The sequence below is a fragment of the Hemitrygon akajei genome, chromosome 17 (assembly GCF_048418815.1).
Source record: "Hemitrygon akajei chromosome 17, sHemAka1.3, whole genome shotgun sequence".
Classification (NCBI taxonomy): Eukaryota; Metazoa; Chordata; class Chondrichthyes; order Myliobatiformes; family Dasyatidae; genus Hemitrygon; species Hemitrygon akajei.
In genome coordinates this window covers 38808619-38833043 of record NC_133140.1, presented here as the reverse complement: position 1 = coordinate 38833043, position 24425 = coordinate 38808619, and the positions used below count along the sequence as shown (strand labels likewise).

At 37.4% G+C, this 24425-nt stretch overlaps 1 protein-coding gene across 2 annotated transcripts in view; it reads left to right on the top strand.

Annotated features, from left to right (window-relative positions):
• Positions 1-24425, top strand: part of nfatc3a (nuclear factor of activated T cells 3a) — a 182441-nt gene that overhangs the window by 89951 nt on the left and 68065 nt on the right. For both annotated transcript variants that reach the window (XM_073069947.1, XM_073069949.1), the window contains exons 7-8: positions 12974-13029; positions 13618-13744. In XM_073069947.1, coding sequence (XP_072926048.1) covers positions 12974-13029; positions 13618-13744 — 183 coding nt within the window. The remainder of the gene's footprint in view (positions 1-12973; positions 13030-13617; positions 13745-24425) is intronic.

Below are 24425 nucleotides of genomic sequence, written 5' to 3'. Positions count from 1 at the left end.
CTATTTTCTGGTTTATTACTACCTGTTTTTTTTTCAATGAGTTTCATTCAGCCACATTGTAAGGATATATTTTAATATATGCTCTTCATCTCCTTTCTACTTGTGCATTTGAAAGAGTAGCTGTTTCATTGCTGAAGTTGCTTCAAGTCTAACCTGACTGGTTCATTGGAACAATTTCTTGAGAAACTTCAATTAATAAGTTTTCATGTTTGGTAACTGTATAGCCATAACTAAAAATTCCACAAATCATCTTGTTATGTGGGACAAGAAATTAAAAATGCACATAATTATTGCAATGCAAAGTAATTTTTGAATTGCCACACATTTTTCTTTGAGGTGATTATTCTAATTAGGCTGCACATAAATGCAGTTGTCCTGCTGCTTGCAAGGTGCCTTCTTTCTAAACCTGCTTCTGAAAAGGTCTCCTGGTGTGAACCTTCCCAAAATAACCAGCCCTGACTTAATTAAGAAGCCCAGTACAATGCTGGACCTTGCTAATTGCCAGTGTCATGAAGAACTTTATCAGCATATTTCATAACCTGTAACTAGCATTCAAAATTATTAAAAAGTTAACCATACATTTAAAAATTATAATTAAAAAAATTGAAGCCCAAGTACCTGGAAGCAAGGAATAAATAATGAAATAAATTAGCTCAAAACTAATTGAAAATTTACCTATAACTTGTTCCCTCAAATCCATTCCTTTGTTAAGTAGACATGTTGAAGTTGTGCCAAGTCAAACCTGACACGAGTTCTGTGAGAATGTTCCTTGTTCCTTGGAGCACAAAATGTTCAATTTTGTGCTCCAACATCAGACTCTGTGAGCTGTCCAACATTGCAATCAGATCAGAAAAATATTGTTCATCAGCAGTTAGAAAACTGACAGCTTTTTATTGAAATTTGAAAAAATTGCTCAACACATTTGAATGTGTTGTATTTGTATTTCTCATTTTATAAATATAAGTCCACTAGTATGTATCTATTTACCTGATTCTTCAAATTATATATGATTGATTATAGTAAATAAACAAGCTATTCATAGTTGCATGGATTTTTAAGGGTAAATGTACTCATTTTCCTTCATTAACATTCTTTAAAGCAGAAGTTCCAAGTAACATGATGGTCTTTGATAATGGGGTGTTTGCCATGTTAAACACATGCTGCTGGATATTTTGACAGGATATTTTCAGCAGATTAAAAGATTTCTCTGACCTAGATTTGGAAGCTTCTAGCATAATCCAATCTGCACCATTCATTCATGAAACATTTAAATTATGAATATTTTTGAATTGTATTTGCATAGCATTTAGAAGCTTCTGCTTCACAGAGTTGTGCAGTTTTAATTAGAAAAATTAATAGATCGTATTATATGGCAAACTATTCTATTTTAAAACAGAATATTATTGATCCTGCATAAAGATACCTTCGGAAACATAGTTAAATGTATTCACAATGTAATACTTTTCTGAAGTCTTTTTTAGATTTGATCCATAACGTGAAAGTTCAAAACTCCATTCTAATATATTAAATTGTTTATTTAATATTTTAAAATTATTTTAACTTTGAGCTGGGGGGTGGGTATGATCAGTGCCCCAGAAGCTTTTCTAAAACTGTTGATATCCAAGTACAACTTCAGATAGTTCAGATTTCTTCACATTTTTCTTCGCATTTATGTAGCACAGTTTTTCATCACCCATCTGAATACATACAATAGGAAGCAGCATAACAAATAAGGCAAAATTTATTAGCATTTTCCTTTTTTTTATTATTAGTTTTTTTATACATTTTCTACATCGCTACAGATAAAAAAAGCCCAGATCGAAATGAAGAACATTAATACAATGCAAAAATAAACATACAATAATAATATAATACAAAAGAAGATAATTGAGAAAGCACCCAAATTGAAGATATGTAAAATTAGTATCCTCCCCAAGCCCCACAACAAAAAAGAACTCCAGACCAACCACAACACAATCTAGAGAGTATACGTCAGGACATTCAAACCCCCAAAACTATAAATACACTTAGCAACAGAAGATATTAATGCCTACTACCAACAAAAAAGGAGCTGAAAGCAAGGGACCGAAAAAAAACCTTAGTTAAGAGGAAGGTTATGAAAATACTCAATAAAAGGTCCCCAGACCTTATGGAACTTTGTATCCGAATTAAGAACTGAATAATGAATTTTTTCAAGGTCTAAGCAGGACATAATATCATTAAGTCATTGAGCATGCGTGGGCGGGGCAACATCCCTCCATCTAAGGAGGATTAAACGTCTAGCCAGGAGAGAAGCAAAAGATAATATTCGACACTTAGTCGAACTCAGACGTAAATCTGTCTCACCCAAAAAACCAATTAAAGGGTTCGGTTCTAGGTGGTGATTCAGAATACAAGATAACGTTATGAAGACGTCTTTCCAAAATTTCTCCAAGCTAGGACAAAACCAGTACATATGAATGAGAGAGGCCTCGCCCCTTTTGCATTTATCACAGAGAGGACTAATGTTAGGGTAAAGTCAAGATAGTTTAGATTTAGACATATGGGCTCTATGAACAATCTTAAACTGTAAAAGGCAATGGTGAGCACAGAGAGGTTGAATTAACCGATTTGAGAATCGAATCCCAAGTCTCATCAGATAAGGAGATATTTAAATCATGCTCCCAAGCCAATCTAATTTTATCCACAGGGGCACGCCGTAAGGATGCTAATTTATCACGAATAAATGATATTAAACCTTTACCTAGTGGATTAATAGAGAGAAATAAATCCATAACATTCTTCTCAGGCATTTCAGGGAAGTTAGGAATTAAAGGATTAATAAAGTGTCTAATTTGGAGATATCTAAAAAAATGAGCATTGGGCAGATTGAACTTGGCAGAGAGCTGTTGAAAAGATGCGAAGCGATTATCAATAAAAAGATCTTCAAAATGTCTAATGCCCTTCCTATACCAATCATGGAATGCTGAATCATACGTGGTAGGTAAAAAAAAAGGTGATTATGTAAGATAGGGCTAGAAAAGGAAAAACCATGGAAACCATAAAACTTCCTAAACTGAGCCCATATACGCAAAGTGTGTCGAACAAGAGGATTAACAATTAATCTGGAGAAACTACTAGGGAGTACAGAGCCAAGAAGTGCAGAGATAGATAAATCTTTAGTGGAACTCAACTCCATTGCCACCCAATTAGGGCACTCGGGTTGGCCATGGAAAAAAGACCAAAAGGTAGCACAACGTAAATTGGCTGCCCAATAATATAAACGAAAGTTAAGTAAAGCCATGCCACCCTCTTTTTTTAGATTTTTGGAGATAAACTTTATTAATTCTAGAGCACTTATTCTTCCACAGGTATGACAAAATAATAGTCTAAGGAATCAAAAAAAGATTTAGGAATAAAAATTGGGATTGATTGAAATAAATATAAAAGTTTAGGGAGAACATAGATTTTAACAACATTGATACAACCTACCAAAGACATAGATAGAGGTGACCACCATTGTAACAGACTCTGTTTTATAGTATATGAAAGATTGGCAAAATTTTCACGAAAGTGATCTTTAAACTTCCTTGTGACTGTAATCCCAAGATAAGTAAATTGATTATGAACTACTTTAAAAGGAAGATCACGAAATGTTAATTCTTGTGCTTCTTTATTAATTGGGAAAAGTTCGCTCTTATGTAAATTAAGCTTATAGCCAGAGAGCTGGCTAAACTGATCAAGAAGTGAAAACATTGGAGGTAAGGATGTAGACGGATTTGAAAGAAAAAGTAGTAAGTCATCAGCATAAAGAGAAACTATGCTCAACACCCCCTCTCCAAATCCCGGTCAATTCAGGACAATTTCGAAATGCTATCGCCAAAGGTTCTATAGCCAAATCAAAGAGAAAGGGACTTAAAGGGCATCCCTGGCGGGTGCCACGTTTAAGGTTAAATAACTGGGATTTCTGAAAATTGGTCAAAACAGAGGCAGTAGGACACAAATACAGCAATTTGATCCAAGAGATAAAACTTTGACCGAAGTCAAATTTTTCTAAAACTGCAAAAAGGTAGTTCCATTCTATACGATCAAATGCTTTCTCCGCATCGAGGGAAATAACACATTCAGGAATCCCAGTTGGAGGTGAATATAAAATGTTAAATAAATGCCGAATGTTTAAAAAAAGGAAGACGGTTTTTAATAAAACCAGTTTGATCATCAGAAATAATAGAGGGAATAACAGTTTCTAATCTATAAGCCAAAACTTTGGCCAAGATTTTAACATCAACATTGAGCAAAGAAATCGGCCTATACGAGGAACACTCTGTTGGGTCTTTACCCTTTTTTAATAAAAGAATAATAGATGCCTCATTAAAAGAGGGTGGCAATTTACCGTAATTAAACGAGTCAGATAATACTGAGAATAACTGAGGGGAAAGAAGTGAAGAGAATGATTTATAAAATTCTACGGGGAACCCATCAGGTCCAGGAGATTTCCCTGAAGACAATGCAGAAATTGCAAAAGATATTTCTTCTGATGAAATAGGCGCATTAAGTTAGGCTTTGAAATTAGATGAAAGCGAAGGAATATTCAGATTATTTAAAAAGTGGTCAACAGAGATATTGTCATTCAAAGATTCAGAGGAATAAAGTCGAGAATAGAAATTTTTTAATGCGTCATTGATTTCTAAGTGATCCAATGTAAAGTCTCCATTCTCCTTCCGGATCTTTGTAATATATTGTTTGGCTTTGGAACGTCTCAGCTGATTGGCTAGAAATTTACCAGATTTGTCACCATGAATATAGAAGCGACTCTTACTTTCAAGAAGTTGGCGTTCGACAGGTTGAGTAGACAGAAGATTAAATTTAGTTTGAAGTTCTACACGCTTCTTGTATAATTCAGGATTCTTAGTTTGAGCATACAGTTGATCCAATTCTTTAATCTGATTAATGAGGTCTAATCGATCTGCACAGGACTTTCTATTAAGATTTGCTGTATAGGAGATTATTTGACCCCTCAAATATGCTTTCATGGCATCCCAGACAATCTGGGATGACATTTCAGATGATGTATTGGTGTTAAAATAAAAGGTTATCAGATCCTTAATAAATTTTAGAAAATCATCATCCGATAATAAAGTCGAGTCAAAACGCCAGTGTTTATTCCTCTGAGGGAGACCAGGAAAATTTAAAGACAAAGTAATTGGGGCATGGTCAGAAATCAGTATACTCTGATAGTCACAAGAATAGACAAATGGAATAAGTTGATTATCGAGTAAAAAGTAGTCAATTCTAGTAAAGGTATGGTGAACATGTGGAAAAAAAAGAATAGTCTCTCTCAGTGGGATGAAGGAAACGCCATATATCAGAGATACCATAATTAGAGAGAAAAGAGTGAATAGCTAAGGCAGATTTAGTAAGTAGTCTAGTAACAGAGGACGAACGATCCAAATTAGGAGCTAACCAACAATTGAAATCGCCACCCAGTATAAGAGAGTATGAGTTTAAATCTGGTAGCGAGGAGAAAAAATGTTCAAAAAAATTAACATCATCAAAATTGGGAGCATACAGGTTTGCTAGTACAACTTTAGTATTGTATAATTTACCAGAAACAATAATAAAACGGCCATTTGTATCAGATATCTTATTATGGAGTTCAAAAGGAATATTTGAATTAATAAGGATGAAGACCCCCCCCCTAGCTTTGGCAGCAAAGGATGAATGAAAATGCTGACCCGCCCACTTTGACAGAAGCCGAGAATTATCAAAACTACGAATATGAGTTTCTTGAAGGAAAGCAATGTCAGCTTTGAGTTGTTTAATATGTGAGAAGACCTTCCTTCTTTTAACAGGATGATTCAATCCCTGTACATTCCAGCTCACAAATTTAAGTGAATTAACCATTATCAATTGTTAGTGCATAGAAGGTAGCAGGCATATAAAAAATCAAGCAGTACAATAACAGTCTGGGAGCAAAAATGTAAACATAGATCCGTAGAATCAAAACAGAGACATGTCCTGAATAACAAAGGAATACAAAAGAAACAGTGAGTAGTGTTGGAACTGGAGAACCCAACCCCTCTCGCAACCCAAAATTAGACGGCTACCTAAAAAAGCAGCTAGCTCTACCAAAAAAATTAACCCAAGTATGACTTCCAGTTCTGTGTCGTTAACAAAAGTTCCGTATAAATAATATAGCAAATAATAACTAATTTATGCCTAGAAAACAGAATTATAAATAGGAACAACTTCAACAGAAGTATAAAACTTAATACAAAGAAAATCAGAAGAAAACTAAAACTAACCTACCCGCGAAAAATTATAAAAGATTAAAAGAAAAAAAAGGGAGGGAGAAAAGGGGCAGATTATAAAATTCAAAGAGAGTCCTTATCAACCATTTACAGAAAAAAAAAGCAAAACTTAAACTATAAATCAACCAACAGGGAGGCCTTCAATAAAAACTCCAAACCTCCAAAACAAGTTAAATACAATTGTTCTCTATAGATAAGGTTATACAAAAATAAAATAGATTACACAGGTAAAATCTAAAAGTTCGCAGGGAAACATTAAACTTAAATTATCTATTTAGAAATAACGCACCAAGTCCAGGGAGAGATTGACTACAGCCCTTAGAGTTTCAATAGATAATGACTGAATTATTCAAGTAAAGTCTGAGTTCGGAAAAAATAGTTTTACTTCGAGAAGTACTTATCAACCATTTTAGAAGGTCAGGCCGGTTCCGAAGAAGACGAGGTGGCTGGAAGACTTCCAACAAACGCCTCAGCCTCCTTCACTGATTTAAACCACTTATAATCTCCAGTAGTAAGCGTAATTCGAAGTTCGGCTGGGTTTCGGAGAGAGGGTCTGAATCTGCGATCAAAAAGCACTTTCGTTACACCTTTAAACTCAGCACGCATCTTCAGAACCTGGGGGGCAAAATCCTCCACAAAAGGCAAAAGTACCTCCATCATCAAACGGTTTTTCACCTGGTATTGATGAAAGCATAAAATAATCGGCCGTGGGCAGGAACCCAGAATTGCTCGAGGAACATAGATCCTGTGTGCCCTTTCAAGCTCAGGTGGAGTCGGAAAAAATTCTTTCCTGAAAATCTCACAGAGAAACTTGGAAAAAAATTCAACGGGAGAGCCCTTTTCGGTGGCCTCTGGCAAACCAAGAATTCGTAGATTGCAACGTCTGCTCCGATTTTCAAGATCCACCATTTTGGAAAAAAGTTTACTGTTCTTCTCCTCTAGGTTGGAGCAGAGAGTTTCAAGATATTGAACACGGCGTTTTAAATCTTCAGAAGTTACGTCAATGCGAGATAAATGTTCAGTATGATCATCCACTCTAGCATTAATCTGATCCAGTTTGACATTCAGCTGGTTGAAAGAAGTTCTAAATTCAGTTCTAAAATCCATTAAAGTATCTTGTCGATGTTGTTCCAGAACAGCGAGAATGTCAGCCGGCAAAGCCGTAGAAGTTTCCTTTTTCCCGGTTTTAGTACTTTTGGTAGCCATTATAAGATAGATGTGTTCGCAGGCAGGTAGAAGAGAACTAATAAAATATCTAACTAAGGTTTAAAAAGGGAGACACATAGTGCAAAGGTAAGAAGAATAACGGAGCAAAAGTTCGGAGCAACTAAACAATCGCCATCTTATCGGCAATTCCCCAGCATTTTCTATTTAATGTTCAAAATGCCCACCATTGTTGCTGCACATAATCCTGACCATTTTCTCCTGAAATTGTGAGGTTTTGTTGAGAATTTAACCTCACATGGACAGGATATGGATGTTTCAGTGAGAAAAAGTTAAAGATCAATCAAAGGAGCCACAGTTTTAAGGCAGGATTGGAAATGTTTTTATAAGGAATGGCATGCAATGCAAAATTGATGTTACAGTCAAATCAGGGATGATCTTTTTGAACAGCTGAGGAAGTTTAAGGAACTGAGAGGCCGACTCCTGAATTGTATGTTCGTTTATAATAGTTTTAATGTTTTGAAGTAAAATGGAAAATACAGTTAAGTTCTCAGCAGGTCAGGCAGCATCTTAGGTGAGAGAAACAGAGATAATGTTTCAGGTCAGTCCTTTCCACAGTTAATGTTTCATTGGAACTGCTGATCTGCTGAGTATTATCAGTGTTTTCTCTTTCCAGTTTCAAATTAAGGTTTTGTTTTTATGTAAGCTAACTATTTAAAATGCAGACATTGTGACAAGTAAGTTTTCATATGTTTATAGTTGCGGCTATTTTGTTTTAAAATAATTGTAGAGATGGATGTCCCAGCTGTCATTTGATGGTTACTGATATGCCACCTCTTCGGTCTAGTATTTGTGTGTAATTAATTATTTGGAAGGAGTACACTACAATAAGCCTAAAATTGAGAGAAAGAAATACATTTTTATATCTAAAAATGCAAGTGATGTCAAAAATATGTTAAAGTGAAATAATATTGAAATAAATTTCCTCTTGAAAAGGTGTAGCCTGCAACTTAAATGCATGATAATTTAAAAGCAGATGGTGGTTTCGATTTCCTTTTCACCTAGAAAACCTCTAATTTGAAGTGGTATGTTGGGTTTAATAGAAATGATCACTCAGTGAGCCAAGAATATTTTTTCCTAGACATTTTTTATTCATGTCAATACTTCACTTGTTATGCTTAAAAATGCAGTTGGGTAAAACAAAATTTTCCTTTCAATATAATACACAAGGGAAAATGTCAAATCAACTTGAAAGTGAATGCCATTCCCTCTTTTCTAGACAGAAAATTATAATATTCCATTCAACAGTTCCTTCCTTCATATTCTCACCACAAGCAAGAAGTGTACGAAATAGCAAAAGATATATTAAATGTTATATACTCATACCATTTCTGGCATTGAAATGGGTATATGCAAAAGCAGCAAACATTTGTTAAAGGCATCATGTTCAGTTGGCTAAGATTGGATTTTTCAAAATCCTAATGTAAGTTGTTAAATGTACAGATAATATAAAAATAGTTATGGCATCTGAACCTGGAGGAAAAGCTACAGAACGGCAAATGCTCTTAGTAAAAGTTTGTTATAGATTCAGATAACTTTCTTATGAACTGCACAAATTTAAAAAATCTTGGAGACAGTCATTTCAAAATTGCCCTGATCATAATGCTCTCTGAGAATTGTTTCAGACATTAGAAATCAAGGAAACCATTTAAAAAGCAAAAGCAGTTCAGAGGAAACTTAGTCAATTGGAAATAAATGAAACCTGAGCTTTGATTCTTGAAGGAATACAATAATGAAAAAAACTATTTTTTTCCTTTGATCGATCAGCTAAGGTTATTTGTATGGCCTTTGTTATTTTATTACGGTCTTTTTTTTGTTTCTTGATTAAATTATATAGTATGAAAATTTTAATCTCTTGCTTTTTCAAGTTAACTTTTGAATGTAATTTCATTTTTCCAATCTTTAATGTCATGGAATGAAATCTTAATAAATAAATTTTACTGGTATTGCCCAATAAATAATGGAATTAACAACAATATGGACATCGGTTTTGGCCATCTGTACTTAGATTTTCATATACATAGGAAAAATGTTGATGAGCTTGCCTCCAGAGAAATATTGTAAGAGTTTTAGGCATATTTTCAGAATAAAGCATTTTGTTTGGAGTAATAGTCACACTTTTTTCCAATTCTTGTGGGTAATATTAGCACTTTTTAAACTAGTAAATTTAGCTTGATTGAAATACTTTGAAAATATAAGCTAAAATATTTTGTAGCATCCACAAAGACTAAACTTTCTAATCATGTTATCCTAATTATTTTAATACATGTCTAATACTAAATTAATAAAGTAGTTCAAGATATTCCCTCTTCAAATAAATATTGCACATGATAATTAGCTTAGTGGTGATTCAGTTAGTGGCATTGTTAGAAGGTTTTGAGCTCTGATCCCAGACAAAACACAAACTGAGTTGTGTTTTTTAGGTTGTAACTTTTGGATAGTTTGATAAATTGAGGCCTCTATGCTGCTAGTTAGCCTTAAATATCTCAAAGAAATATTTTGAAGAGCAGAGATGCTCTCGCCAGGATATTTCAACATTTCATAATAGCCAGTTAATCTGACTTTTTTTTCATCACAACGCTGTTTATGGAGAATTTGTGTGCAAACCAGTAAGTATGTTTCAGAATCAGTGACTACATTTCAATAATAAAGGATCTCATCGGCTTTAAAAAGTATATTATAAAAGCCATGAAACGTACTGCATACATCCATCCTAAATTATTACATTATCCTAATTTATCCTAAATAATTAAATTTATCCTTGTTGCTACCATCACGGAGGAGGTGCAGGAGCCTGAAGATTCTCACTTGATTCAAAAACAGCTTCTTTCCTTCCATGATCATAATCATAAATACTACCTCATTACTCTTTTTATTTTGTGTTATTATTTTCATAACTTATAGTAATTTGGAGGTTTAGTTTGACTCCCAATCTAGGCTGAATAAAGGGATCCATTAATGTATGAATCAGCCATTAGTAATGCAGCTCTGAAGAGTTGGACTCTCCTTTCTGTGGACCTGAGAATCTGATGCAAACCATGAATCCAGATCAGGCAATGTGAAGAATTATGTTAAACCCCTGGTGCAGTTTTAATAATGAAATGTCAAATAAAATTCTATTTACTGTTCAGGTTTTCTATAGTTTTGTGAAGTGACTGTACTAAATAGTTGGTGAGAAATGTGGTGAAATACTGTATGACTGTAGCTGATGTGGAAGTATCCACATATGCACGCACTCTTTCTCCACCAACAAATACACACAAAACCATATGGACATTTGTGTCCATGTGCCCTTTGCAACTGCCTCATACGAATGTGTTAAAATAGGTGTGTATTGTTTCTAACCCCTCCTGAAGTCGGTCCACTATTCCGTAAGATCAGTGTGTGATTCGTTTCAAGTACATTTTGTTGCATGATTTCCTTAACTTCTGGTTCAAAAATTTATCCAGCTGCAATCTTAGCAAATGCAGTAAGCATATACAGTCAGCCCTCCTTACCCGCAAATTCCGTGTGCGCGAATTCAACCAACCGCGAATTGCGAAAACCCGGAAGTGCTCTTCCAGCACTTGTTGTTCGAACATGCACAGACTTTTTTTTTCTTGTCATTATTCCCTAAACAATACAGTATAACAACTATTTTGCATAGCATTTACATTGTATTAGGTATTATAAGTAATCTAGAGGTGATTTAAAGTATATGGGAGGATGTGCGTGGGTTATCGTGGATCGGGATCGAAAAAAATCAAAAGTTCTCTTACCCAGCAAGTCAGAACAGGTACATCCGGTATTATTTAGCATCAGTTATTTAAACATTTATCTTAGTATATAGTATATATTTTACCTTTCTTTCTGTGTGTGTGTGTGTGTGTGTGTGTGTGTGTGTGTGTGTGTGTATATATATTCACACTCACACATACTCACACTCACTCTTCAGTGCCGGGCTCGGGAACTTCTTCCCAAGTTCCATCCAGTGACAGACCGCTATCGAGTGTGCTCTCCACCGTGCCGGGTTGATATGAGGATCAAAAACCCAAATCCCCAAAATCCAATAATTAAACCACTGCGTTGCTTAGTAATAATTGTAGCTTTCATTGGGGCACAGCCTTTCTCACTTTATCCATTAAAATTGTTCCAATCGTTGACCGATTGTAGCCTAACGCTTTTCCAGTGACCGATGGCATTTCACCTCTTTCCGATCGCTCTATTATTTCCACTTTATTTTCAGTGATGATTATTTTTGTGAACAGAAACACTGCAGATTCAGATCTCTGCCTCTGGGTCCTAATATCTACCGCATTTAGGTTGAATAAAGGACTTGAGCATCCGCAAGGGGTCCTGGAACAAATCCCTCGCGGATGAGGAGGGCCGACTGTATGACAGTTCGTCTCTGCACGACAGGAGAACACACAACATAGTACAATAGTCTGTTTTATTATTTTGTACATTATTACACATTGGTAAATTATAATTCTGTATATTATTATTCTCTATTTCATTATTAGTTAATATTATATTATCTATTATTATTGCTAAGTATGCTGTAACAAAATAATTTCCCAATCAGGATCAATAAAGAACTTATTATTAAGTTCTTTATTGATCCCTATTCTTCTTATTATTATTTGGCCAGGTGGGGCTTGTCAGCCTTGGACGGCCTTCTGCCCTAGCAGAAGGAAAACTCTGATTTTAAATCTCTACTGCTTTGCGGCCATACCCACCCATGGGAAAGGCTTCGGGAGTAAACCCCGAGGAAGAAATCTGAAGCCTGGGTTCTTAAGGCAGTTTGATGTTGTTTACAACTTCACTCTGACAACCTCTGTGACGACACTGGTGCCAAACTGTATCGGTGCTTGCCCTTCCCTGGACTACATGAGTGACATGGAGAGGGGGAGCCCGCTGCATGGGTAACAGCCAGTTCTTCAAACCTTCCCGTCCAGACTTGTGCCCTGGAGCGGACACAGTCCATCAGACGCGCAAACCCATGATCCTCTGGGATTGATGGCTGTCTATTATTATTATTATTATTATTATAATATATGCCCATTAATTGTCTGCCCATAGTCCTTGAGAATTCCTCTGAAGAAATTCACTCTGGTCTCACTTACGTGGTCTAACTGTTATCCCGAGATTATAGCACCTAGTACAAGATACTGTAGCAGAAGAAAGTATCCTCTCAGCATCTACCCTGACAGTACTTTCAGGACTGTGTTGCTATGTGCACACATTTCTTTCACTGCACCTCACACCACTGTCAAGATAACGCCTTTCTACCCACAATCTTTACCCAATGCAGCATGATTAAGCATAGTCTTTAGATTCATGAAGCACCTGTACTTTCTTATCTTGCCTATATGCATTGATTTAGAGAAATGCTTATGGTTTTGCAGATCCTTATTGGTTGCACAAATGCAGTCTCATTTTGTTAAACAAAAATCTCATTATTTTAATGCATTTTACAGATGGGCGTCCTCAATGGGAGGTAGAAGGCAAAATTCTCAGGGAGAAGTTTCAAGGGGTAAGATACTTAATTATTGATTTAAACCAAGTTTTTAAAAAATATATTTATAATCTCTTGTGTCTCAACTGGTTATTTTACTACAGTTAATTTTTTTTATATCAAATTGCAGTTATTTTTAATTTTTTTTCCCCAAACTGGTAACTGTATGAACTCCGAAGTTCAATGCAATTTTAGACTATTTACCACATAATTGTACTGGCTTCTATAGAACTAATTTACTTGAAACTTGAACCTTTGATTATTTTGATAGCTGTAAGAGTTTAACAGTATTATTTTAAAAGGCAAAGTAATTGATTATGTCAAATTGATTTTTTTCTTAGCTAATGTGAGCTTACTAACTTATTATACTTGGGAATTGGCTAGAAAATTCTATGTTATGGAAAATGCTCATTTTTGCACACTATTTCAAATTATATATGTTCCAAATAGGAGTTTATTTCACTATTTTGTAATCACAGTTTAGTTTTGTTCTTTGCCTGCCTGCCTCTAAAACTCATTCCTTGAACGTGATAAACAAAATTTATTACTTTAAACATTACTAAGTGAATTGTTCTTGAACTTATTCTTCAAAGTTATATTTTTCAGGTTAATCTTGTTGTTGAAGTTCCTCCCTACCATAACAAAAATGTTACATCTACAGTTCAAGTACAGTTTTATGTTTGCAATGGCAAGAGAAAAAGGAGTCAATCCCAGCGCTTCACTTACATGCCAGGTAATTGAGTTCTTTCTCTTGGCTTCATTTTAGCAACACAACTGTAAAAAAGAGATTAATTTCCCTGCAGCAGAGAGAGTTGGAGTAAGAAATATTTATTCACTTAGTACTGACTCTTCATCTGTTCTCTTAAATTATGATTTTATTAATGTTGCTTAAAAAAAAGATATTACCGCTGGGTTTGGTTAAGTTTCCCAAATTGGTTACTAAACATTCACAATATTTTTCATAAAATACTCATTTTCATTTGAGATGTAACAGAATGTATTGAAAAAAATTAAGGATGATGGAGTTAGGGCAAAACTTGTAAAATTCTCATTATTCCATCTGAGCCTTTTACTTGATCGCTCGCATTTAATAAATTTAAAAAATTAACACATTTTGACAGCATTAGTTATTCATTAACACCAATTGATAGCCAACTCTTTGGCAATTTCTTTTTTAATGCAATGGGCTAACATTTACCAAATAACAAAATGTAGAATTGGAGGTGGAGTCCTTTTACTGAAACATTAAATTAGCACACAGGTAGAGCAAGTAATTAGAAGTTCCATGGAATTTTGACCTTTAGCTGTAAGCAGAATGGAAAACAAAGGTTAGGAAGTCTTAGAACATAGAAACCGTTCTTCAGTCCATAATACTGTGCCTTACATTTAACCTACTCTGATTTAAATCTTCCCTCCAAAATAACCATCTGTTTTTCTATCATCCATGTGCCTAAGAGTTTCTTAAATGCTGTTGTCAGGGATGGCAAGACCAGATACTGAGATTTGCATATGTTTTTGATCTTATTTAAGAGAAGACACAAGGTTCACCAGACTAATACATGGAATAGCAATAAGTTGAGCAAGATGAGCCTTGTTATATGCCGTTTAGAATAAGGGATGATATATTTGGAGTACACAATATTCTAAGGCTTGCCTGGTTAGATGTTGTAGACATTAGGTGGGAAAATCTAGAACTAGGTAACTGGAGATAATAGTTACAGTGCGTTCTGACAAACATGAATGTCCACTGAGGTACAGGTAGCATAGGTTTAACTGGTGTTTTTAAAAGCCTATTCTTACCTGCTTAACTGTTCTAAAAGAACTAGGATTCTAGGGTAATTATATGCATGAGGCGTGAAGGGAAGATGACTGAAGATGCCAAAATACATATCAGTTACAGTCAGATTTAACATTTGGTGCTGTAATTTGGTTTTCTTCCATTATATGAAGCCATAACAGTGGGGGGAAATGGATAAGTCAAACCAATAGAACAGTTAATATGTTCAGTTTACTGCTGATTTATTCTGCTATCGATATTGATCTTTTGGAGAGCAAATCCATATGCCTTAGTTTGTATATTATACAGAAACAATAGACTTATGATAAAGTATAGGGAAGGACAGAGGACAACATAGTTACAATGAACAAAATTCACAATTCATGCATCCATGAAGATCTTACATTTTTATCTTCAGCCTTTTACATACTGTACTGAAAGCATTGGAATTTTGTTGGTTGTGAATTTCTCGATAAGGTTCAGTAAGTGCCTGGGTATTTATTAGTCATGAATTGTATTGGTGAGTGTCAGCAAGCTGTTTGGCCACTGCCTATGCCAAGAAATATCACTATCAAATCAAACTCTGTTGTTGACTAATTTACATCTCTAATAAGAGTCAAGAATCAAGGCTGCATCCCAACTCAAAACTTAGCAAGGAGCTATATCCACTGAAATCTTAAAAATTGGTGATGAAGCTTTTCAGTCTTTTATCCACAATTTCATCAATATCTGACACAAAAAAAAATCATTATCAGGATCCTCCTCAACCACTACCTTTTTGTGACTGATGAGCTGTTTCCTGAATCACGGTGCAAGTTACATCCATCTAGAGGCACAGCGAATATGATCTTCACTGCGCAACACTCCAAGGAAAGTGTAGGGAGCAGCATTTGCTTTCAATCTTACCTTGTGTTTTCTTCATGAAACCATAATACTAATCACTGGTTCTATAACAAACAAATCTTGACTGGTGTCAAACAAAATGAGTCATTGTCCCAACATAATCTTTAAATCTTTGTAGCTGCAACTTTGCACTTCGCCTTCAACAAACTTCCTGTAGGAGCGGTGTAATCTTCAAAATTAACAAAAAATTGTTGAATCTGACGGTGTCTATTATGCAGAACAAAGGAGTCACCCAAACCTGAGTAGTCAAACTGCAGTATGCAGATGATGTGTGTTTATGCATGCTCAGAAGTCAAGCTTTAAGATGGTATCTGCTCATTTACAAAAGATGTGAGAGGACTGACCTTGACCTCAAAATCTGCAAATCTGCAAGACCAATGTCTTCTGCCAAACCTCCTTAATGTACTAAATTCACATTGATATCCTAGAAAATCTTAGAGCCAACTGTTATGGAAGACACATATTAGTGAAGAAATTCAATGTTGTGTTCAATATGCCAGTATTGATCAGTAAAGGATAAGAGTATTTTAAGATCAAAACTTCCAACCTGGCACAAAACTGCTGGTCTGTTGGACAAATACACTGATCCGTACACTTCCTTCCAATATGCTTCTGAGACATATCAGACATGTCCATACCACCAACAGTATATCCTTACAATCGTTCAATTTTGGGATAAGCAACCAACTCCCATGTCTCCTCCAAGACCCCAGTTAATGTCAAGTGATTATGTTGGACTGGCCATGTCACTCAATTGTCTGACAACGGAATGCTGAAGCAGTCACTATTCCAAGTGCTGTTGTGGAGGTTACGAGGTAGACAGAGAAAATGATTCGTGGATATGTGTAAGGTTTCCCTGAAGTGCAGTATTCCCACAAATTTATGGAAATATTTGTCCCACGACTGCTCAAGGTGGAAAAGCAGCATTCAGGATAGTATCAGGAACATACATTAAGAACACAGAGAACCTGTGCCTAAGTGGTGGAAACTACCCACCTGCCTGACGTGAAAGGTCCCTTCTCCACATGTGGAAGAGTCAGATTCCCACTTTAGCCGTGTTATTCACCTCAGAACCTGAAAACCCAGAGTGGAAGCAAATGATTCTTGATCACAAAGACCATCTAATTAGAAGAAATTGGATTGAATGGATGTAAATCTAATGGATGGAAATTAAAAACAAGAACCCCGAAGGGTTTATTGTAGGAGTTCCTACAGCTCAGCTGATAGCATTGAATCCAGTTGCGCAGCTACAGTTGCTTATTCTGAAACTAGTTAACTTATACTTGCTGAAGTAAATAGGTGTATTCCTGTTCTGAACTTGTGGTTGGATAATACTCAAGTCCTCTGGAGTGCAGTTTCATATGCAATACTGTACAAGAAATAACTTCCTAAGACTTTCCAGAGCCTTGTGGTAATGATATTTGTCATTGATAAACTTATTAATGTTTGCCACCTATGTTCTCATATGAATTATTAATGTAGATGACAAACAACAGGGATCCAGTACCAATCCCTGCAGCACACTACTGATCACAGTTCTACAGAGTGAAAAACAACCCCTCATCCTTGCACTAAGCCAATTTTGTATCCTTTTGCTGGTTCACCTTGGATTGCAAATGATCTAGTCTTCCAGACTAGCCTACCATGCATGATCTTCTCAAAGGCTTTGCTAGAATTCATGTGGACATCTACCTACTTGCACTCATCAATCTCTTGGTCACCCCTTCAAATTACAAAAAATCATCGTGTAAGACTTTCCATACAAAAAAATATATCATGCTGACTATCCCTATCAGTCATTGTTTTTCAGAGTGCAGATAGATGCTGTCTCCATTAATTTTCTCACCACCCTGTAGTTGTGTTAACTCAGAATAAGAATTGGGGAGGAGGAGGATTAGTACAATTTGGCAGGTGATAGGTGAAACCAGATGAGACTGGGAAGTGTTGGGTGGAAAAAGTAAAGGGCTGAAGATGAAATCTGATGGGAGAGTAGAGTGGACTGTGGGAGAAAGGAAAGGAAGGGAGAGTTACCAGAGGCAGTTGATAAGCAAGTGAGGAGAAGAGAAAGGGTAAAATGGGAGCCAGGATGGAAAAGGAGAGGAGGAGTGGTTGGGGGGGGGGGGGGGGGTGGTGAAGGAGAAGAAAGTACCAGATGTTAGAGAAATTGATGTTCATGCTGTTAGGTTGGAGGCTACCCAGGCAGAATAATAGGTGTTAACCCTCCAACCTGAGAATGGCCTCATTGTATCACTCAGAGAATGCTGGAGGAACTCAGCTTGCCAGGCATTAACTTTGGAAAAGAGTAAACAGTCGATATTTCGGGCTGAAACCCTCGTGTTTGGATTTTCTCATTTTATGGCCTAGTCGTGACAGTAGAGAAAGTCATGGACCAACAAATTGTAGTTGGAGTGGAAGTAGAATTAAAATGTTTGGCCACTGGGAAACCTGCCTGTTGTGGACAGAGCTTTAGAATTACCTTGGTTCACATAACTAGCTTCCCAATCTCTGGACAGAATTGAGCAAAAAAAGCTATTGGATTGCTATGTAAGGGATGCAACTTTAAATTGCATTGATGTTAAAACTCTAGTTTGGGGAGTATCAAGGATTGGAGGAAAATGGAACCACTGAGATATTTTCATAATGGCACAAATTAAATTCCTTGCATTTTGTTTGCTGGTGTGCAAAATGTCCTCAGTTTAATTCATTATTTTAATGTTCTGGAATATTCACAAAGCTAAAAGCATATAATGCAGCCCATGATATGAATATTTCCTGTTTTCATTTTAAGAAATGTTTACTGGACCAATGATGGATCAGGACAGGTGCTGGCAGGAAGTGGCTTGTACTGCTGAACAGGAACCATTTATTATCTATAAACCACGTTCTCCTGCTAAACTGAGAGGCAGAAGCTGAGGCCTGAACTAGTTGTAAATTGTTTGCTGCTAACACCAGAGAATGTGTGGGTGTATGGCACCCAACCCATAGGAAAATAGTGCAAAAAACTTGGTGTTATGATGTGTAAAGCAACCTAATCTTTTAAGTTAATTTCAGATATTTAGTGTGAATAATTGAAGGGCAAAATATCTGTAAATGACTTCAATTTGATTAACCCTCAACAAACTAACTTCTCTAAGTATTATTTTCTTGTTCGCTTTACATCTGGTTACAGAAAGCAAATTGTAACTTAATATCTGGTCAAGGATCTTTCACTTTTAACTGGTTACTTACTTTCTTACCTAGAACATTTTTTTCTGAGGAACAGGCGCTGCAAAGGTTTAATTAGGTAGGATGAGAATGATATTTTGAATGTGACAGTGCAATTAGAGGAAATACTAAGAGCTTTCGTGTATTTGAAAGTGGATAATGCACCAAGCTCAACTGAAAGGTAACCCAAGATGCCACAAAAAGTAAGGGGAAATTACAGAAAATAAGACCATAATTTTCAGTCTTCCGTTTGTTATCCTGAGACTTGTACCATTTTGTACTAGATGGTTGAAGCAGACTTCAGCCTTGCAATCCTTTTCAGAATCATGCTTCTTCTTACCAATGACCCCTCCCCCATCTACTTGCAACCTTTCATCCACAAACTCTACCCCACGTTGAGTGGAGGGTGTTAACCTTTTTTAATAAGAGCGGTCATAACAGCGTGAGGATATCCTAGCCAGGATGTTCTTGAGGGATCATCTAGTAAGTTCATCTGGGTTGAACTTGGGAATAAGAAGTGGATGGTAGGAGTATTTTATAGACCCCCTGAGAGTCAACAAAAATTTGAGCAGATGTGTCAAGAAATTGCATGTAGTTGTGAGATTAATAGGGTAATGCCAGTGGGACAACTCAATATTATTTTATTTCCTGATGTCGACTGAGACACCCATAGAGCAAAGGCTCAGGTCAGGGCATAATTTGTGCAGTGTGTTCGAGACAGTTTCCTAACGGAATATGTAGTTGAATCCAATTGAGAAGAAGCAATACTGGTATGAAGTGGGCCAAGTATTTGAAGCGGCATTTCGGAGAGCACTTTTTAAATGGGCAAATTCCTAGGCCTTGACTGAGTGCAGCCCTGGACCTAATGGGAGGGCTAGGCTAAAATCATGGAGGCCCTTGTAGAGATATTTGTTTTGTTTGCCACTAGTGAAATTCTGGAAGATGAAGGGTGGGCTTATGTTGTTCCATTGTTCAAGAAAGTTAGCAAGGAAAGGCCAGGAAACTGCAAGCTGGTGAGTCTTCAGTTGCAGAAAAGTTACTGAAGGGCAAGATCTACCATTATTTGTATAGTGAAGCCTTGATTAGGTTTTTGTTCATGATGAATCTCTTAAGAGTTTTTATAAGAGTTAACTAAGGAGATGGATAAAGGTAGGCCAGTGGTGGTTGTCTTCATATGGACTTTAGAAAGGCCATTAACAAGGTCCCATATAGTAAACTGATCTGGAAGATTAGCTTGCATGAATCGGGAGGAGATAGCGAGGTGGATTCAGAATTGGTTCAATGAAAAGAAGCAGAGGCTGATCGTAGAAGGTTGAGTCTCTAACTGGAGACCTGTGACTTGTGGAATGTGCCAAGGATCAGTGTTGGGACCGCTGTTATTATTTATACAAATGTTTTGTATGTGAATGCACAAGGCACAATCTGCAAGTTTACTGATGATGCTAAATTAGAAGGTCTTGTTGATAATGAAGCAGGTTAAAAATTAATTACAAAGTGGTCTTGAACTGTTATGGTAATGAGCTGAAGAATGGCAAATGAATTTCAACTTGGATAAGTGTGAAGTGATGCATTCTGAGCATTCAAATCAGGGTAGGACCTACACCGTGATTAACAGGGCTGTCAAGTGTTGTTGAACAGAGGAACCTGGGGGTACGAGTGCACAGTTTGCTGAAAGTGTGGCTACACAAGTAGATGGTGGCGAAGGTATATAGCATACTGGTCTTCATTGGTCAGGACACTGAGTTTGGGAAGAGAGATGTTATGTTACAGTTGTGTAAGTTGATGGTGAAATCATACTTGGAGTAGTGTACAGTTTTGGTCATCCTGTTATAGGAAAGGCAGGTCAAGCTGGAGAGGATGAAATTCAAAGAACATTTGAATTTTCATTCTTCAACGAATCTCAAGGTTGTATACAACATACATACTTTGATAGATTTATTATCAGAGTATGTATACTGTATACAACCTTGAGATTCATCCTCCTGCAGGCAGCACCAAAACAAAACAAACATAATAGAATCAATTAAAAAAAAGAACAAAAACTGTCAAAGCATCTACTGTGTGTGGGGGTGGGGGGGGAAGAACAATATCGACCAATAAAGAAATAAAACATAAAATATTAACCAGAGAGGTGAGTCCACAGCCATGGAGCCAGTTCAGCACTGAGGTGAGTGCCAGTGGTTGCAGACCACAGCAGCAGAGTCAGTTCAGCACTAAAGCGAGTAAACCTCGTGGAGTAGTGTGCCGAACACCAGATTGTCCTTTGCCCTTGGCCTTAACACCTTGATCAAATTGCAAGTAAACTAAAGCTCATGGAACATGAACTGCAGAATCCCCAGATGTCAGTCCACAGCTATGGAGCCCATTCAGCACTGAGGCGAATGAAACTTGCAAGCTGCAGGGCACCAACTGCACCTGAAACTGACGGTGCAGGACTCAAGATTCCTGCATCTCCTGCCTGACGGCCAGATGAAGAGGTTAACCACTCTGCATCTTTATTCCTTGGAGCAGAGAACATGGGAGTTGTCTTCAAAAGTTTATAAAATTATGATAGGTATGGGTAAGCTGGATGGTCATAGTCTTTCCCCCAGGGTTGGGCAGTCCAAAGTTAGAGGGCACAGATACAAGATAAGAGTTAAAAGAGACCTGAGAACTAAATTGTTTATACAAAGAATGGGCCGAAGGGCTTGTTTCTGTGCTATATTGCTTTATGACTCCATCAAAGACTATGGGATCATTTAAATATTCAAAAAACATTCAAAGTGTAGTGAGTACCTGGAAGTGGTTGAGGTGGGTACACTTTCAACATTTAAGAGGTATTTGGATAGGTACATAGAGGGGAAGGGTTTGGAGTATTATGGACTGAACGTGGGCTACTGGCATGAGAGGGGAAGATGTGTGGTCGGCACGAACTAGTTGTGTTGTAATACTTGATAACTCTATGACATCAAGACTGGCGCTAAGAGAATGAAGAGCTACAACCATTGTCCCATTGGTTTCAAAGAAGGTAGTGATAAATCAAATAATTTTGGTAATTAGGGGTAATTAGATACTAGTTATTGGAATCAGTTTTGAGATTTAACATCAGGACCGACTGCACAGTCATGGACATCAGCGAGTTAGACTGGTGGGAAGAGTATAAAAGGCGATCATTTTTTCTTTGGCAGTTTGATCGAGGAGCGACTGTAGACGTGTGGACGTCAGCGAGTTAGACCAGTGGGAAGAGTTTAAAAAGAAGACAGCTTTATAGAGCGAGCAGCAGAGTAGAAGTAGACAGAGTAGGAGGGTTTTGGCTCAATGGGGCTTCGGCAATAATGGGTCAAGACAAAGTAGGTTACCTGTGAAGAATAGAAGCAGGAAGTACGCCTGTGAGGTCGGTGTTCTGTACTGAGTGTCAGATGTGGGAAGTCCGGGAGACTCCCAGCCTCCTGGAAGGCCACATCTGCACTAGGTGTGTTGAGCTGCAGCTCCTTAGGGAACTGGAGATGCAGCTCAATGACCTTCGTCTATTCAGGGAAAGTGAAGGAGATAGAGAGGAGCTATAGAGAATTAGTCACACCTGTGCCTCAAGAGTCTGATAAGTGGGTAACAGTCAGAAGAGGGAAGGGCAATGGTCAGATACTAGTGAGTACCCCTGTGGCTGTCCCCCTTAACAATTAATACTCCTGTTTGAGTACTGTTGGGGGGTACGGCCTACCTGGTGGAAGCAACAGTGGCTGGCCTCTGGCACAGAGTCAGGGTAGGGAGGGTAGCGAATGGAAGACGATGGCGGCGGTGAAAGGGTCTCTATAGTTAGGGGGTCAGACAGGCGATTCTGTGGACGCAGGATAGAAACACGGTTGGTAGTTTGCCTCCCAGGTTCCAGGGTCAGGGTACATATTGGTACCAATGACATAGGTAGGAAAAGGGAGGAGGTCCTGAAAACATACTACAGAGAGTTAGGAAGGAAGTTGAGAAGCGGGGACCTCCAAGGTTGTAATCTCGGGATTACTCCCTGTGCCACGCAACAGTAAGTATAGGAATAGAGTGAGGTGAAGGATAAATACGTGGCTGAGGGATTGGAGCAGGGGGCAGGGATTCAGATTTCTGGATCATTGGGACCTCTTTCGAGGCAGGCATGACCTGTACAAAAAGGACGGGTTGCACTTGAATCTGAGGGGTACCAATATCCTGGCAGGGACGTTTGCTAAGGCTGTTGGGAAGAGTTTAAACTAGAATTGCTGGGTGGTGAACAAAACTGAAGAAACGGAGGAAGGGGCTGTTGGCTCACAAATAGAGCGAGGGGTTTAGATGGGGAGGAGTTTGTTAGATGTGTTCAGGAAGGTTTCCTGACTCAACATGTGGATAAGCCTACAAGAGGAGAGGTTGTACCTGATCTGGTATTGGGAAATGAACCTGGTCAGGTATCAGGTCTCACATTGGGAGAGCATTTTGGAGATAGTGATCACAATTCTATCTCCTTTACCATAGCATTAGAGAAGGATAGGAACAGACAAGTTAGGAAAACATTTCATTGGAGTAAAGGGAAATATGAAATTATCAGGCAGGAACTTGGAAGCATAAATTAGGAACAGATGTTCTCTAGGAAATGTATGGCAGAAATGTGGCAGATATTCAGGGGATATTTGTGTGAGTTCTGCATAGGTGCGCTCCAATGAGACAGAAAGGATGGTAGGGTACAGAAACTGTGGTGTACAAAGGCTGTTGAAGATCTAGTCAAGAAGAAAAGAAAAGCTTATGAAAGGTTCAAAAAACTAGATAATGATAGAGATCTAGAAGATTATAAGGCTAGCAGGAAGGAACTTAAGAATGAAATTAGGAGAGCCAGAAGGGACCATAAAAAGGCCTTGGTGAGCAGGATTAAGGAAAACCCCAAGGCATTCTACAAGTATGTGAAGAGCAAGAGGATAAGACATGAGAGAATAAGACCAATCAAGTCTGACAGTGGAAAAGTGTGTACAGTACCAGAAGAGATAGCAGAGATTCTTAATGAATACTTTGCTTCAGTATTCAGTATGGAAAAGGATCTTGGTGATTGTAAGGATGACTTACAAAGGATTGAAAAACTTGAGCATATAGACATTAAGAAAGAGGATGTGCTGGAGCTTTTGGAAAGCATTAAGTTGGATAGGTCTCTGGGACCGGATGAGTTGTACCCCAGGCTACTGTGGGAGGCAAGGGAGGAGATTGCTGAGCCTCTGGCAATGATCTTTGTATCATCAATGGGGGTGGGAGGTTCCGGAGGATCGGAGGGTTGCATATGTTGTTCCCTTATTCAAGAAAGGGCATAGCCCAGGAAATTATAGACCAGTGAGTCTTACTTCAGTGGTTGATAAGTTGATGGAGAAGATCCTGAGAGGCAGGATTTATGAACATTTGGAGAAGCATAATATGATTAGGAATAGTTAACATGGGTTTGTCAAAGGCAGGTCATGCGTTATGAGCCTGATTTGAATTTTTTGAAGATGTGACTAAACACATTGATGAAAGTAGAGCCGCAGCCCTGTAGAGTAAATGGATTTCAGCAAGG